Source organism: Staurois parvus, unplaced genomic scaffold (genome assembly GCF_062004578.1).
Source record: "Staurois parvus isolate SC_StPar_1 unplaced genomic scaffold, SC_StPar_1.0 ptg001352l, whole genome shotgun sequence".
NCBI classification, from domain to species: Eukaryota; Metazoa; Chordata; class Amphibia; order Anura; family Ranidae; genus Staurois; species Staurois parvus.
The window spans coordinates 839,920-857,904 of record NW_028319148.1 but is presented as its reverse complement, the minus strand read 5'-3'; the positions used below and the strand labels follow the sequence as shown (position 1 = coordinate 857,904).

Here is a 17,985-nt window from a genome sequence, read left to right as displayed (position 1 = left end):
CCAAGCAAACAGTACAACAAGGCACTGACTGCAGGTCTGGCCATCCCTTAAATACACCACCTGCAATCAGCCCCAGGTGATGGCTAATTGCCGAAGTGAGCCTCTGGTTGTTGAGAGCACCCAACTGGACAGCCATGGTACTGCAGCCCACAAGGCAGGTGAGTCCCACCGCTATTGGCAAGTCCATTCCTGACAGAAGGGGTTAACATCTAGAGGCAATCAAAGGGTTAACTGTGTGCCTAACAATGTGTAATGTGTGCTGGTTTTACTAATAGATGTGGCTGTTTTTTCTCCCTGCTTTGCAGGGAGAAAAAAACAGCCATATCGCTGGCTCTGTGTACAGAGCCCGGTGTTGTTAGTAAACAGAGGACTGTACTGTGATTTGCTAAGTCGATCAGCAGTTCCCGGCTGTAAGTTATTGGCAGGGACCTGCTGACTGACTTGTGCTGTACCAAATGAAAGCACAGATGGGGCGGGAGCTGGGGCGCGCGCATATGCACCCTATACCTGGAAATGCTGGATTACATACGTGTACAAGATCCTGCGCAGTGGGCAGTCCAGGAGTGGCTTTTATTACTATTACAACTGTTATTATCATTACTGTTGCTATAATTATTATTATCATCAGTGTTTTTATATACTGTATCGTGATTATCCTGCATTCACTCTCTCACAGCGCCACCCTCCACGCTGGTAAGTTTTGATATGTAACCAATGATAATATTCCTGCCACAACCATGAACTCGTTGATGATGAATGTTCCTCATAAGCTGGCACGGATCTACCAAGGTCTCTCCCAGAAAGTACAGATCAGAATGTTCCGCGTCTCGTCGTTGATACATAAATGATACAGAATCATTACAAGTCTAGACTGGGGGGGGGTGACGAGAACCAGCATAAAATGTAAGAATAGCTCAGAAAAGTGTATTTGTTTAATAGATCCTTATATCTCGCTCATAGAAATGGTGGCCATTAGTCAAGCTGTCACGGAAAAAAAAAAATAAAAAAGATTAATCTGCTTATATTTCGCCTTCCCTATATTTGAAAAAAAACTTTCCACCTTTATTATATACCTTATTTTAGACCCAGTGATGTCATCACTGGGTCTCTGTTCTTCTCGATACAATGCAGACAGATCATGGCTGGCGGGAGGGGCTGGCAGGGTGCTGTATGTAGCTTCCTGACAACATCACAGCACCCTGCCTCAGTACTCTTCTCAAGAGCCCTTAGCCCTGATACAAGCAGTGGCCTGCTCTTTGGAGCAACTATGCAAATATAAAAAAAATGACTGATGAGTGAATGTCAGTCTGGAGGAGTGGGTGTTCATAAGTAGGCTGCAGGGGCGGACTGACCATTCTGGAATTAGGGCACTGCCCAAGGGCCCCGGGTCAGTAGGGGGCCCCATGAGATGCCCCTGGTACCTTTCATAGACTTTTTTGGGTGTGGTTTGAGTGTGGGCGAGGACACAGGGGCCACCATGATCCCTTATCGCCCGGGGGCCCCATGAGTTGTCAGTCCGCCCCTGGTAGGCTGTATTTGCATGAATACTGGCAAGGTCATCTTCGCCCTGCACGCAGGGGTAGATTTTCACGCGGAGCTTGCTCATCAATGCCTGGGACCAGTTGACCATCTAACATTGAGGCAGTTCCCTGACTAAGAGATGAGCCTTCACTGTGTGCAGTGAGAAATACAGAATTCCTCTGAAAACATGGTGTCCCCTCCAGGGGCGGACTGACAACTCATGGGGCCCCCCGAGCAATAGGGGATCATGGGGCCCCTGTGTACTTGCTCAAACTCAAAAAAGCCTATGAAAAAGGTACCAGGGGCATCTCATGGGGCCCCCTACTGACCCTGGGCCCTTGGGCAGTGCCCGAGTTTCCAAATGGTCAGTCCGCCCCTGGTCCCCTCTCACTACACACTGTAACTTTAGTAGTTGTTATATTAGGAGGGACGTGTTGGGCCTGCGCCCACCCCACCAGTCCAGTGTACCTCTGGTATCTTCACTAATGGAATGGGGTCCCACCGAGAACATAGCGCAGACCTCATGCATGCCCAATAATAACTCCTCACTTCCCATACCCTGTGACCAGGTCATAGATCTCCGTAAAATAGGTTCGGGGTCCGTTGCTAGTGGAAGCTGACTGCTTAGGAGGGTGCCAGCCAATGACCCTATAACTACTGGAGGGCCTGTCACCTTACCAGGTACTGTGCCTAATGACTGGTTGATTCGTGTCTAGAACTTGTGTTTGGTTACTCTTGGCAAATGAAATTCTCTTCCCTCTCTGAGTTAACCCCTTTTTTTGGTGACGTTGTTTCGTACCCCTTTGTGCTGTACAGGCCCTGGTTCTTTAGATATGCCAGAACCAACATGCACCCCTTTGAATAACTTGAGGCCAGGCTCAGGACAGTTAATTTAACTTTACTAGAGAGACATCTACTTTACAGTCCAGTATGAACAAGTCCAATCCCCAATCCTAACTACAATTGTGTGGCTGCCCAGGTATACCTCTATCAAGTGGTAGTCCATGCTTGCAGTCTCCAAAGCTTGGATGTCCTGCAGAACCCGGTGCCTTTAGTGAACTGCAAGGCACAGCAGTACCAAACCTACGAGCAGGGGCGGACTGACCATTTGAAAACTCGGCCACTGCCCGAGGGCCCGGGGTCGGTAGGGGGCCCCATGAGATGCCCTGGTACCTTTTTCATAGGCTTTTTTGAGTTTGGGCAAGGACACAGGGGCCCCATGATCCCCTATTGCCCGGGGGCCCCATGAGTTGTCAGTCCGCCCCTGCCTACGAATCAAGCCAGGAGCAGGAACTGGCCTCTCATCCTCCCCCTTTTTATATCACAGGTGGGCTGGCTGGGATCAAAAAGCCTGCGAACTGAGCACACAGAACTTAACCCTTTCCCTAGCCTGGATCAGTCGCCAACTTACTAAAACAGCATTACACCAACCTGCCTACATTTGCCCTCCCCTTTTCACAAGCAGTCCCAGATGCGTCTATAGCAGAAATCAACAGAACACAGTAAATACAACAATTTTACAACCGTTAGGATTTTAGAACATTATATGGCAGTAAAAGACTAACTTTCAAGTGGCAACAGTAAAAGCAGAACAAGAAGTCTTTTCTTTAAACATAATAGTCAGGGTCAGGCAATAGGACTCTTTCTCCCATGGCTAGGTGAATGTCCATCAATCGCTTGGTGAGTTCCTCTGAAAATGTGGTGTCCCCTCTCACTACGCACTGTGACTTTAGTAGTTGTTGCATTAGGAGGGATGAACAAGTCCAATCCTAACTACAGTTGTGTGGCTGCCAGGCATACCTCTATGAGGTGGTAGTCCATGCTGGTAGACTCCATAGCTTGGATGCCCTCCAGAACCCCGGTGCCTTCAGCAGAATGCAAGGCTCAGCAGTTCCAGGTTCTTTAGATATGCTAGAACCAACATGCACCCCTTTGAATAACTTGAGACCAGGCTCAGGACAGTTAATGTAACTTTACTAGAGAGACATCTACATTACAGTCAAGTACAAACAAGTCCAATCCCCAACCCTAACTACAATTGTGTGGCTGCCCAGGCATACCTCTATGAGGTGGTAGTCCATGCTGGTAGACTCCATAGCTTGGATGCCCTCCGGAACCCCGGTGCCTTCAGCAGAATGCAAGGCTCAGCAGTCCCAGGTTCTTTAGATATGCCATAACCAACATGCACCCCTTTGAATAACTTGAGACCAGGCTCAGGACAGTTAATGTAACTTTACTACAGAGACATCTACATTACAGTCCAGTACAAACAAGTCCAATCCCCAATCCTAACTACAATTGTGTTGCTGCCCAGACATACCTCTATGAGGTGATAGTCCATGCTGGTAGACTCCATAGCTTGGATGCCCTCCGGAACCCCTGGTGCCTTCAGCAGAATGCAAGGCTCAGTCCCAACCCATGAGTCAAGTCAAGAGCAGGAACCAGCCTCCTGATCTCAGCCTTCCCTCTTTTCATGTCATAGGTGGGCTGGCTGGGACCCAAAGATCCCACGAACTGAGCACATAGAGCTTAACTCTTTCCCCAGCCTGGACCAGTCACCAGCTTACTAAACCAGCATTAACCCAAACTGCCTACACTAGACCACACTAGGTAATGCCCACGTGTATTTCTGAGCCTCCATGATTGAATGAACTGAAATCCATTGCATAAAAGAGGTGGGTGAGGGACAGTCAGGCTGGGAGTAAAGGTCCAGATGATACTGGACACCTTCCAGCCAAGAAATGAGGAGGGTTATATCTGACTTGCTAAAGCGTCTAATGCACATTGTGAAAACCTCACGTAAAATCAGAATTAGCAAATTCAGTACAGGAAAGGAGCCAGTATACTGGGCAAGACAGAGGGGAAGGCCGGAGGTCAGCTTTAAGTAGTTACAATGCCTGTCTATTTTTTAAATCATTTTCTCTTTCTGCCACTATAGCAACAGTAAGCCAGGGACAGGACTTCCATAAACAGGTATCCCCTTGCTCATGCAAATGGCTTACTGTGATTTCCCAAAGGTCTACAAAGAGGCTTTATCTTTGGTGATGTAGTTGCATGTGTAAGCAAAGATAAGGCAACAGTGGAAGCTCCCTGGGGCCCAATGGGGGAAGGGGCTCCTTTCAGAAACAAAGAGGGAGGAAGGGAAAAAAAATGACCTAAAGTATCAACAGTGGTTGCTTAGCAGATCCTGCATTATGCCTTGTGTCCTGACAGCTCAGCCCACTGGTAGCAGAAGTAAGAATTGCTAAGGAGAGAAGTGTCCCTTCCCTATATCTCTATGGGGATGCCACTGGTATAGAGACATTAGATGCCACTGGTATAGGGACATTAGATGCCACCGGTATAGGGGCATTAGATGCCACCGGTATAGGGACATTAGATGTCACCGGTATAGAGACAGATGCCACTGGTATAGGGGCATTAGATGTCACCGGTATAGAGACATTAGATGCCACTGGTATAGAGACATTAGATGCCACTGGTGTAGGGACATTAGATGCCACCGGTATAGGGGCATTAGATGCCACCGGTATAGGGACATTAGATGTCACCGGTATAGAGACAGATGCCACTGGTATAGGGGCATTAGATGCCACCGGTATAGGGACATTAGATGCCAACGGTATAGGGGCATTAGATGCCATCGGTATAGGGACATTAGATGTCACCGGTATAGAGACAGATGCCACTGGTATAGGGACATTAGATGCCACCGGTATAGAGACAGATGCCACTGGTATAGGGGCATTAGATGCCACCGGTATAGGGGCATTAGATGCCACCGGTATAGAGACAGATGCCACTGGTATAGGGGCATTAGATGCCACCGGTATAGGGGCATTAGATGCCACCGGTATAGGGACATTAGATGTCACCGGTATAGAGACAGATGCCACTGGTATAGGGGCATTAGATGCCACTGGTATAGAGACATTAGATGCCACCGGTATAGGGACATTAGATGTAACCGGTATAGAGACATTAGATGCCACTGGTATAGGGACATTAGATGCCACTGGTATAGGGACATTAGATGCCACCGGTATAGGGGCATTAGATACCACCGGTATAGGGACATTAGATGCCACTGGTATAGGGACATTAGATGCCACCGGTATAGGGACATTAGATGTCACCGGTATAGAGACATTAGATGCCACTGGTATAGGGACATTAGATGCCACTGGTATAGGGACATTAGATGCCACCGGTATAGGGGCATTAGATACCACCGGTATAGGGACATTAGATGTCACCGGTATAGAGACAGATGCCACTAGTATAGGGGCATTAGATTCCACTGGTATAGGGACATTAGATGCCACCGGCATAGAGACAGATGCCACTAGTACATGGACATTAGATGCCACTGGTATAGGGACATTAGATGCCACCGGTATAGGGGCATTAGATGCCACCGATATAGGGACATTAGATGTCACCGGTATAGAGACAGATGCCACTAGTACAGGGACATTAGATGCCACTGGTATAGGGACATTAGATGACTCCCATCGGCAGCTCCTCCCACACACTACTGCTTAAGTTGGCCATAGATGGAGAGAATTTTGAACATGTTTGGAAAATTTGTAAGAAAATTGTCAGAACATTTGAATGTCGTTCGAAAGATCTAATTCGATTTTAACATTCGATTTTGGAATGAATGGACTCTACTCAACGAAAACCAAGTACACTGTTGGAAAGGAAATTCGTTACAGAAAAAATGTCCATCCTTCTCCTTCAAATTTTCTCGTCATTGCAGCTGAAAACAGTTTGTTTGTCAGTTTGAATTACTAATGATTAGAAAAACAAACTTTCTTAGCACATTCTTTTCCTAAGAATTTTCATTTGAAATTCTACCCATCTATGGCCAGCTTTCGACTAGCCATTCTCAAACAGGGTCCTGTGGGACCATAGGGTTCCGTCATGAGTTTATTACGGGTTCCTTGGGCTGTGCATGATTGACCTCCCATCTGATGGTGCCTGCATGGTTTTGAGGACAATGGCACTGAGCAGAGCCAGCTGTATCTTATAGACATGATTGGCAAGAAAAATTGTCCATTCACTTATTTTAACTACATTAAAAAATGTTACTTAAATGTGATTTTTTTTAATTAATCGCTCCTAATGAATGAATGGACAGGCTGTGTTCTCGTGAATATGAAGTGTCAGTGATGTCACTGGTCTCTAGTGATTGGACGGGCTGTGTTCTCATGAATATGAAGTGTCAGTGATGTCACCGGTCTCTAGTAATTGGATGGGGTGTGTTCTCATGAATATGAAGTGTTGATGATGTCACTGGTTTCTAGTGATTGGATGAGCTGTGTTCTCGTGAATATGAAGTGTCGGTGATGTCACTGGTCTCTAGTGATTGGTTGGACTGTGTTCTCATGAATATGAAGTGTCGGTGATGTCACTGGTCTCTAGTGATTGGACGGGCTGTGTTCTCGTGAACATGAAGTGTTGATGATGTCACTGGTCTCTAGTAATTGGATGGGGTGTGTTCTCATGAAAATGAAGTGTTGATGATGTCACTGGTCTCTAGTGATTGGACGGGCTGTGTTCTCATGAATATGAAGTGTCAGTGATGTCACTGGTCTCTAGTGATTGGGCGGGCTGTGTTCTCATGAATATGAAGTGTTGATGATGTCACTGGTCTCTAGTGATTGGACGGGCTGTGTTGTCATGAATATGAAGTGTCGGTGATGTCACTGGTCTCTAGTGATTGGATGGGCTGTGGTCTCATGAATATGAAGTGTCAGTGATGTCACTGGTCTCTAGTGATTGGACGGGCTGTGTTCTCATCAGGGGCGGACTGACCATTTCGAAACGCGGGCACTGCCCGAGGGCCCGGGGTCAGTAGGGGGCCTCATGAGATGCCCCTGGTACCTTTTTCATAGGCTTTTTTGAGTTTGGGCAAGGACACAGGGGCCCCATGATTCCCTATTGCCCGGGGGGCCCCCTGAGTTGTCAGTCCACCCCTGGTTCTCATGAATATGGAGCGTCAGTGATTTCTCTGGTCTCCTGTGATTGGATGGGCTGTGTTCTCATGAATATGGAGCGTCAGGGATGTCACTGGTCTCAAGTGATTGGACAGTCTGTGTTCTCATGAATATGAAGTGTCGGTGATGTCACTGGTCTCTAGTGATTGGACGGGCTGTGTTCTCATGAATATGAAGTGTCGGTGATGTCACTGGTCTCTAGTGATTGGACGGGCTGTGTTCTCATGAATATGAAGTGTCGGTGATGTCACTGGTCTCTAATGATTGGACGGGCTGTGTTCTCATGAATATGAAGTGTCGGTGATGTCACTGGTCTCTAGTGATTGGATGGGCTGTGTTCTCATGAATATGAAGTGTCGGTGATGTCACTGGTCTCTAATGATTGGATGGGCTGTGTTCTCATGAATATGAAGTGTCGGTGATGTCACTGGTCTATTAATTGTACTGGCAGACTTATATGAAATGTAAGCATTTGTTGAGCAGTTTTTCAGTATAGTATGTCATCTTATTATTGAATTTTTCTATAGTGGCAGCATCAATTCATAATGACTGTCTCTTCTTTAAAAATGATATATACTTAATAGATTTACTAAATTGAATTTGAGTCATAAAATATTAATTGTCTGCATTTAAGTCTGATATTTATTTAGCACGGAAAGGGATGTGATTTGTGTACATCATCCTCGAGGCATTAATTCTACATTGTGTCCCATCATTGGGGGTCTTCAGTCTTCTACACCCACCTAAGGAATGAATTGTTTTATGTTAGAAATATATTTCATTTCTGAATAATCAGGTGAAGTTTTTACGTTGCTAAACCTTGCTTAACCTTCTATGAAAAAATATTTAAGGTACGCAAACAATAGAAAATTAATTGTTAAACCCCCCAGATTTATGTCAATGAGATGTTTTCTGTGGATTCACCCTTAGAGGAACCATTCCTTCTAATGAACTGGTAAAGGGGTACCCATGCTGAGCTCACGCCTTTTCCAAAAACAGGTTATGTATTGTATGCAACAATCTGTCCAAATAAGACTACATAAGATGGGACTACTGGACCAATCACTAATCATTCCAGAAGGGGTTGGCAGGAGACCTCTACATATCTGGAGAAAAGGTGGAAGCGGATCAGCACTTTAGTATGAAAGTGGACTTATAAGGGTTCCAAAGGATCTCTAACAATTTTTAAGAGTAGGGTAATTGCTTGCAGTAGATGGAAAATAATTCAAACTGTGAGGTGTGTAGGCAGGTGTAGTTCATCTTTCCTGCACAGGTGGCGCTGCTCTGCGGCCACAATGCAGAGAGAGTGGAGGATATGTTCCTCTGAGGCTTCCGTAGGTGTCATAGGAGGGCAGCTGACCAATTGGATGATATTACTCCGGATGACCTCTGCGGCCATCTCAAGGTGGGGTGATGCTGTTATAAGCAGGGGCGGACTAACAACTCACGGAGCCCCCAGGCAATAGGGGATCATGGGGCCCCTGTGTCCTCGCCCACACTCAAACCACACCCAACAAAGCCTACGAAAGGTACCAGGGGCATCTCATGGGGCCCCCTACTGACCCTGGGCCCTCGGGCAGTGCCCGAGTTCCCGAATGGTCAGTCTGCCCCTGGTTATAAGGCACTAGTTCACTGCATTTTGCGTGTGCTTAGGTTAGGTTAGGGACAGGAACTCGCTGGCTAGGGAGAGGTTCCAGGGGAGGTGGGACAGAGTAGGGATTGTTCACCTATTCCAGAGATAGGAGACTTCCTTCTTCAGGTGCCTTGCTGCACAACTGCCTTCCAGCCGTCTCCTCTACCAGGTGCTGTCAGCATCACTGTATTGCCCCCTGCTAGAGCTACACAGTTCTCTGTATGTGTTGCTGACCATACCGGTCACATACACTTTGCTTCTGTTTTGTTGGACCTTCTGACTTTATACATCTCCTTGAAAGTTCTGATCTCCCTGAGTTTCTTTCCTCTCCTCTGGGGATCCATTGCCTGGGCCCCATCTACAGGTGCATCACAAGCTTAGATATGCTGGATCTCCGACTGAGTGAAACTGAGTAGTTTATATCCTTAGATCTCAGGTACTTCTCAGCAACATTTCACATGACCTTCAGTACTGTATCTGTGCCATATCCTAGGACTGTGCTATCTCAGATGTATCTCAGCATTGTCACAGCCGCATCTCAGTACTATCTCAGGTACTGTACATCTCAGTACTATCTCAGGTACTGTACATCTCAGTACTATCTCAGGTACTGTACATCTCAGTACTAAGTCAGGTACTGTACATCTCAGTACTATCTCAGGTACTGTACATCTCAGTACTATCTCAGGTACTGTACATCTCAATACTATGTCAGGTACTGTACATCTCAATTCTAGCTCAGGTACTGTACATCTCAGTACTATGTCAGGTACTGTACATCTCAGTACTATCTCAGGTACTGTACATCTCAGTACTATCTCAGGTACTGTACATCTCAATACTATCTCAGGTACTGTACATCTCAGTACTATCTCAGGTTCTCAGGTACTGTACATCTCAATACTATGTCAGGTACTGTACATCTCAGTACTATCTCAGGTACTGTACATCTCAGTACTATCTCAGGTACTGTACATTTCAGTACTAAGTCAGGTACTGTACATCTCAGTACTATCTCAGGTACTGTACATCTCAATACTATCTCAGGTACTGTACATCTCAGTACTATCTCAGGTACTGTACATCTCAGTACTATCTCAGGTACTGTACATCTCAATACTATGTCAGGTACTGTACATCTCAATTCTAGCTCAGGTACTGTACATCTCAGTACTATGTCAGGTACTGTACATCTCAGTACTATCTCAGGTACTGTACATCTCAATACTATCTCAGGTACTGTACATCTCAGTACTATCTCAGGTTCTCAGGTACTGTACATCTCAATACTATGTCAGGTACTGTACATCTCAGTACTATCTCAGGTACTGTACATCTCAATACTATGTCAGGTACTGTACATCTCAGTACTATCTCAGGTACTGTACATCTCAGTACTATGTCAGGTACTGTACATCTCAGTACTATCTCAGGTACTGTACATCTCAATACTATGTCAGGTACTGTACATCTCAGTACTATGTCAGGTACTGTACATCTCAATTCTAGCTCAGGTACTGTACATCTCAATACTATGTCAGGTACTGTACATCTCAGTACTATGTCAGGTACTGTACATCTCAATACTATGTCAGGTACTGTACATCTCAGTACTATGTCAGGTACTGTACATCTCAGTACTATCTCAGGTACTGTACATCTCAATACTATGTCAGGTACTGTACATCTCAGTACTATCTCAGGTACAGTACATCTCAGTACTATCTCAGGTACTGTACATCTCAGTACTTTCTCAGGTACTGTACATCTCAGTACTTTCTCAGGTACTGTACATCTCAGTACTATTGCAGGTACTGTACATCTCAATACTATCTCAGGTACTGTACATCTCAATACTATGTCAGGTCAGGGGCGGACTGACAACTCATGGGGCCCCCGGGCAATAGAGGATCATGGGGCCCCTGTGTCCTTGCCCAAACTCAAAAAGCCTATAAAAAAGGTACCAGGGGCATCTCATGGGGCCCCCTACTGACCCCGGGCCCTCGGGCAGTTTCCAAATGGTCAGTCCGCCCCTTTGTCAGGTACTGTACATCTCAGTACTATCTCAGGTACTGTACATCTCAGTACTTTCTCAGGTACTGTACATCTCAGTACTATCTCAGGTACTGTACATCTCAGTACTATCTCAGGTACTGTACATCTCAGTACTTTCTCAGGTACTGTACATCTCAGTACTATTTCAGGTACTGTACATCTCAGTACTATCTCAGGTACTGTACATCTCAGTACTATCTCAGGTACATCTCAATAATCTTTCATGGGTATATCAGTACAATCTCAAGGACAATTCGGTACCATCTCAGAAATCTCTCATGGGTAGCTAAGCACCTTCTCAGATTTACCTCTGTACCATCTCAGCACTATCTCAGGCATATCACAAGTATATATTTATACTATCTCAGGTATATCTTAGTACTGTCTCATGTATATCTTGGGTTTATCTCTATACTATGTTAGGTATATCTCTGTACTATTATTGGTGTATTTCAGCAATCTCTCAAATGTATCTCAGCTACAGTATATCTTAGCAATAATTCAACACCATATCAGATATACCGTATCTCAGTACTATCTCAGGTATATCTCAGGATTTTCTCAGTACTATCCCATGTATCTCTCATCACAATGTTATTACATATCTTGACACTATACAATCTTAGTACTATCTCAGCCTATCCAATCTCAGACACATCTCAGTACTCTTTCAGGTATTGGATGCAGCGCTAAAATGATAAATAGTAATACAAGTAAAATATTAGCAAGGCCCTTTGAAGATGTGCTCGGGCACGAAACGCGTTTGGTGGAGCCTAGCGGTGTACGTCACACTGCCGAGGCCGTCAGGAAGGCTGTCAGCCATCTTTGGAATCTCGTGTTTTCCAGTATTTTTTGCCAGATGTGAGTGCATTCTATGTTTTATACACAAATACCCATTAAAATAAAAATACTACACTATCAAGAACTTTTTTGGCTTGTTATTACACAAGCCTTTTAAGGTGGTGCGATTTGTGGGTCCCTGTCCATCGGTCATGAACATATGATGAGATGTCCCTGGAGAATGTATGATCTTTATCATTTCTATGCCTGCTGGCATTTGCTTATATTTTACTTGTATTACTATTTATCATTTTAGCGCTGCATCCAATTTATGAGAATTTGTTTTAGAGGATAGGAGGTATACCTTGATGCTAGCAGTTTCTTACCTAGCGCTTGTTTTATATTCTATTATATAACTCTTTCAGGTATATCCCAGTACAATCTCACGTACATCTTTGTACATCTCAGATATATCTCAACACTATCTCAAGTATAGCTCAACACTATCTGAGATATACTGTATCTCTGTACTATTTTAGCACTATACCAGGAATATCTCAGCACTATCTTAGGTATATCTCAACTATCTCAGGTATGCCTCAAGACTATCTCTGGTATATCATATTATTATCTCAGGTATATCTCAGGTATGTCTCAACACTACCCCTGGAATATCATATTATTATCTCAGGTATATCTCAGGTATGTCTCAACACTACCCCTGGAATATCATATTATGATCTCAGTTATATCTCAGGTATGTCTCAACACTACCCCTGGAATATCATATTATTATCTCAGGTATATCTCAGGTATGTCTCAACACTACCTCTGGTATATCATATTATTATCTCAGGTATATCTCAGGTATGTCTCAACACTACCCCTGGAATATCATATTATGATCTCAGTTATATCTCAGGTATGTCTCAACACTACCTCTGGAATATCATATTATTACCTCCGGTATATCTCAGGTATATCTCAACACTACCTCTGGAATATCATATTATTATCTCAGGTATATCTCAGGTATATCTCAACACTACCTCTGGAATATCATATTATTATCTCCGGTATTTCTCAGGTATATCTCAACACTACCCCTGGAATATCATATTATTATCTCAGGTATATCTCAGGTATATCTCAACACTACCTCTGGAATATCATATTATTATCTCCGGTATATCTCAGGTATATCTCAACACTACCTCTGGAATATCATATTATTATCTCCGGTATATCTCAGGTATATCTCAACACTACCTCTGGAATATCATATTATTATCTCCGGTATATCTCAGGTATATCTCAACACTACCTCTGGAATATCATATTATTATCTCAGGTATATCTCAGGTATGTCTCAACACTACCTCTGGTATGTCATATTATTATCTCAGGTATATCTCAACTATCTCAGGTAGCTCTCTGTACTACCTCAGGGATATCTCTATACAAGCTCATGTATATCCCAGGGATATCTCTATACTATCTTAAGTATATTTCAGCATTATCTCAGATATATCTTAAAACTATTCCAGGTATATCCCAGCAGTATATCATATATATTTCAGCAGTATCTTATGTGTATCTCAGAACTTTTTGTATGTATATCTCAGCATCATCTCAGATTTAACTTATTACTGTTTCCAGAGTATCTCAGCACTGTTTCGGGTATATCTTAATGATCTCTTGCATATATTTTAGCATTCAAGTGACAGTTTGTCTATAGCAAGAATTCAACACTATATCAGGTATATCTATACACAATATATCAGGTGTGTCTCACCATTATCACAAGTATATCTTAGGTGTGTATCAGCACTGTCTCAGATATATCTCATCACAATGTCATTACATATCTTGACACTGTCTTAGGGGTGTCTCAGCATAATCTCAGGTACATTTCAGTTACTATTTCAGGTACATCCCAGCACAACCAGGTGCTTTTCTCAGGTGTGTCTCAGCACTGTCTCAGGTATATCTCAGGTGTGCCTTAGCACTGTCTCAGGTATATCTCAGGTGTGCCTTAGCACTGTCTCAGGTATATCTCATCACAATGCCATTACATATCTTGACACTATCTCAGGCGTATCTCAGCATAATCTCAGATACATTTTAGTACTATCACAGGTACATCCCAGCACAATTTGAGATACATCTCAGTTACTATCCCAGCACAATCTCAGGTACATCCCAGCACCATCTCAGGAATATATCGGTACTATCCCTGTTACATCCCAGCATAATCTCAGGTATCTCCTAGATTGTAAAGAGCAGGGCCCTTGAACCACTTGTGTTTTGTTTTGTTACTGTACTGTCTCGTGTTCTGTCCCCCACTATAATGTACAGCGCTGAGCAAACCTTTTAGCGCTATATAAATACTGTATAATAATAATAATATCCCAGCACAATCTCAGGTACATCCCAGCACAATCTCAGGTACATGCCAGCACAATCTCAGGCACATCCCAGCACAATCTCAGGTACATCCCAGCACAATCTCAGGTACATCCCAGCACAATCTCAGGCACATCCCAGCACAATCTCAGGCACATCCCAGCACAATCTCAGGTACATCCCAGCACAATCTCAGGCACATCCCAGCACAATCTCAGGTACATCTCAGCACAATCTCAGGAATATCCCAGCACAATCTCAGGAACATATCGGTACTATCCCTGGTACATTCCAGCACAATCCCTGGCACATCCCAGCACAATCTCAGGTATATCCCAGCACAATCTCAGGTATATCCCAGCACAATCTCGGGTACATCCCAGCACAATCTCTGGTACATCCCAGCACAATCTCAGGTATATCCCAGCACAATCTCGGGTACATCCCAGCACAATCTCAGGTACATCCCAGCACAATCTCGGGTACATCCCAGCACAATCTCTAGTACATCCCAGCACAATCTCAGGTATATCCCAGCACAATCTCAGGAACATATCGGTACTATCCCTGGTACATCCCAGCACAATCTCTAGTTTATCCCAGTACAATCTCAGGAACATATCGGTACTATCCCTGGTACATCCCAACACAATCTCAGGAACATATCGGTACTATCTCTGGTACATCCCAGCACAATCTCAGGTACATCCCAGCACAATCTCAGGTACATCCCAGCACAATCTCAGGAACATATCGGTACTATCCCTGGTACATCCCAGCACAATCTCTAGTTTATCCCAGTACAATCTCAGGAACATATCGGTACTATCCCTGGTACATCCCAGCACAATCTCAGGAACATATCGGTACTATCTCTGGTACATCCCAGCACAATATCAGGTACATCCCAACACAATCTCAGGTACATTCCAGCACAATCTCAGGTACATTTCAGCACAATCTCAAGTACATCCCAGAACAATCTCAGTTACATCCCAGCACAATCTCAGATACATCCCAGCACAATCTCAGGTACATTTCAGCACAATCTCAAGTACATCCCAGAACAATCTCAGTTACATCCCAGCACAATCTCAGATACATCCCAGCACAATCTCATGTATATCCCAGCACAATCTCAGGTATATCCCAGCACAATCTCAGGAACATATCGATACTATCCCTGGTACTTCCCAGCACAATCTCATGAACATATCAGTACTGTCCCTGGTACATCCCAGCAAAATCTCAGGTATATCCCAGCACAATCTCAGGAACATATCGGTACTATCCCTGGTACATCCCAGCACAATCTCAGGTACATCCCAGCACAATCTCAGGTACATCCCAGCACAATCTCAGGTACATCCCAGCACAATCTCAGATACATCCCAGCATAATCTCGGGTACATCCCAGCACAATCTCGGGTACATCCCAGCACAATCTCAGGAACATATCGGTACTATCCCTGGTACATCCCAGCACAATCTCAGGTACATCCCAGCACAATCTCAGGTACTTCCCAGCACAATCTCAGATACATCCCAGCACAATCTCGGGTACATCCCAGCACAATCTCAGGTACATCCCAGCACAAACTCGGGTACATCCCAGCACAATCTCGGGTGCATCCCAGCACAATCTCGGGTACATCCCAGCACAATCTCGGGTGCATCACAGCACAATCTCGGGTGCATCCCAGCACAATCTCGGGTACATCCCAGCACAAACTCGGATACATCCCAGCACAAACTCAGATACATCCCAGCACAATCTCAGGTACATCCCAGCACAATCTCAGGTACATCCCAGCACAATCTCGGGTACATCCCAGCACAATCTCAGGTACATCTTAGTACTATTTCAGGTATATTGTAGTACTGTCTCAGGCATTTCTCAGCATTATCTCATTATATATGTTGAAAAAAACCTCATTACAATCTTGGGAATATCTCAGATATACTTCAGCACAGCTTAGGGGTAAATCATTACAATCTTGGTAATATCACAGGAGTATCTCATATAATCTTTGGGGCCCGCCAGTATATTTTTTGCATTAGTTTAGAAGTTTCAAGAAGTGGTTATTGTATTACTTTAAGACACTTTAGTACAGTAAAAGGTGACATTATGTATTCTGCTCTAAATTAGTTGCCTGTGTATTTTTTGTACATAACAGGCTGCAAACAGTCGATGGCCAAGCCTAAGTGTAAATGCTATACTCTGTAGCCCAACTGAAGCAGTAATTTGCAAGTATAGAAGACATACATAGAAGAAGTCCAATGTCATTTACTATACTATACCCACATATGTATCAGCTCTATGCCTATAGGAGAAAGTCACCTTCCCTTAAAATGAGTCAACCCCCCCAAAGTCTCCCAATTGAAGTATTCTGCATTCTCTTACCTGTACTTCATCCCCGTAGCTTTGCCCGTAGACTCCCGTAGGATGTGGGTAAGCAGTGGGAGCACCTGATTAGGGTTTTTAGTCCCCAAGGGGGGAGTGCGCTGCTTAATCTGCACACTGTTTCCCCCATTTTGCCCTCCAGAGGGGCGATTGGGGCAAAGACGGTCCTCACTGGTCCTACTTCTTAGAGTCTGCTCAGTGCAAGCAAATGAAACTTGCATGTTGAGACAGGTAAGAGGGGAAAGGTAGGGTTCTGAATTGTGAAAGGGTGTAGGGGTCCCGCTAATAAGAGGGGGCAGGGGTCCAGCACGGAGGGGTGGACTAGGGGTTCAACACCCTTGGGTACAGGGGGGTCCAGCAAGGAGGGGTGGACAAGGGGGTCAATACCCTTGGGTACAGAGGGGTCCAGCAAGGAGGGGTAGACTAGGGGGTCAATACCCTTGGGTATAGGGGGGTCCAGCAAGAAGGGGCAGCCAGATGGGATAATAGCCCTGGGCACGGGGGAAGGGGGTGACTAGTGGCCAGGGCGATAAGCCACTCACAGCATGAGGATGTGTTTGGAGAAAGAAAGGAGATGAGAGGTATAGAGAGAATGAGACAGAGGGGGGGATGGAGAGAGACTGGGGAGGAGGGTAGGGGGATGGGAGAAGTAAGACAAAAAAAGTGAGGAGTCCAGAAGGATGTATAGAGAATGGCAGGATGGTGCGTGGGTTAGGGAGAGCTGCAAGCAGAGGTGTTCAGAGCAGATTCCAGGGATTGGACTGATGTAGGGGGTGGAGGTTGCTTTTGCAGGACTTGCAGAGCTGGATGAAATAGGGAGAGGGCAGGCTGTGTGCAGTGTTGGGACAGCTCTGCAGTTATCAAGGGTACAGACTTCACACATCCCTCTCCCTCCCTGCTTCTCGCTCTCATCCCCCCCACTCTGCACCGATGCAGCTAATAGGAGCCCCTCCTCCTCATCCACTCACTACGCTGCATGCAGTGCATGCAGTTTGTTTACGGACGGGTGGCGAGAGGCCAGCCTGTGCTGCCCTGGCAAGAGCGATGCTCTGCAGGCGATGGCAGGGGCTGGCACCTTGCAGCGGAGGAAATGAAGATGTGAGGTGCACAGCAGGTGCCTGATAGGATGACGGGGATAGGATGAGAGGATGCTGTGCAGCTGCGTGTGGTTAAAGGGTGATGCT

At 45.0% G+C, this 17,985-nt stretch overlaps 1 protein-coding gene across 1 annotated transcript in view; it reads right to left on the bottom strand.

Moving 5' to 3' along the window:
* KCNAB3 (potassium voltage-gated channel subfamily A regulatory beta subunit 3) overlaps positions 1 to 17,716 on the bottom strand; it is a 93,080-nt gene extending 75,364 nt beyond the window's left edge. The window contains exon 1 of the mRNA XM_089661578.1: positions 16,802 to 17,716. Within this exon, the coding sequence (XP_089517704.1) occupies positions 16,802 to 17,022 (221 nt within the window). The 5' untranslated portion in view covers positions 17,023 to 17,716. The remainder of the gene's footprint in view (positions 1 to 16,801) is intronic.
* Positions 17,717 to 17,985: the final 269 nt, after the last annotated feature.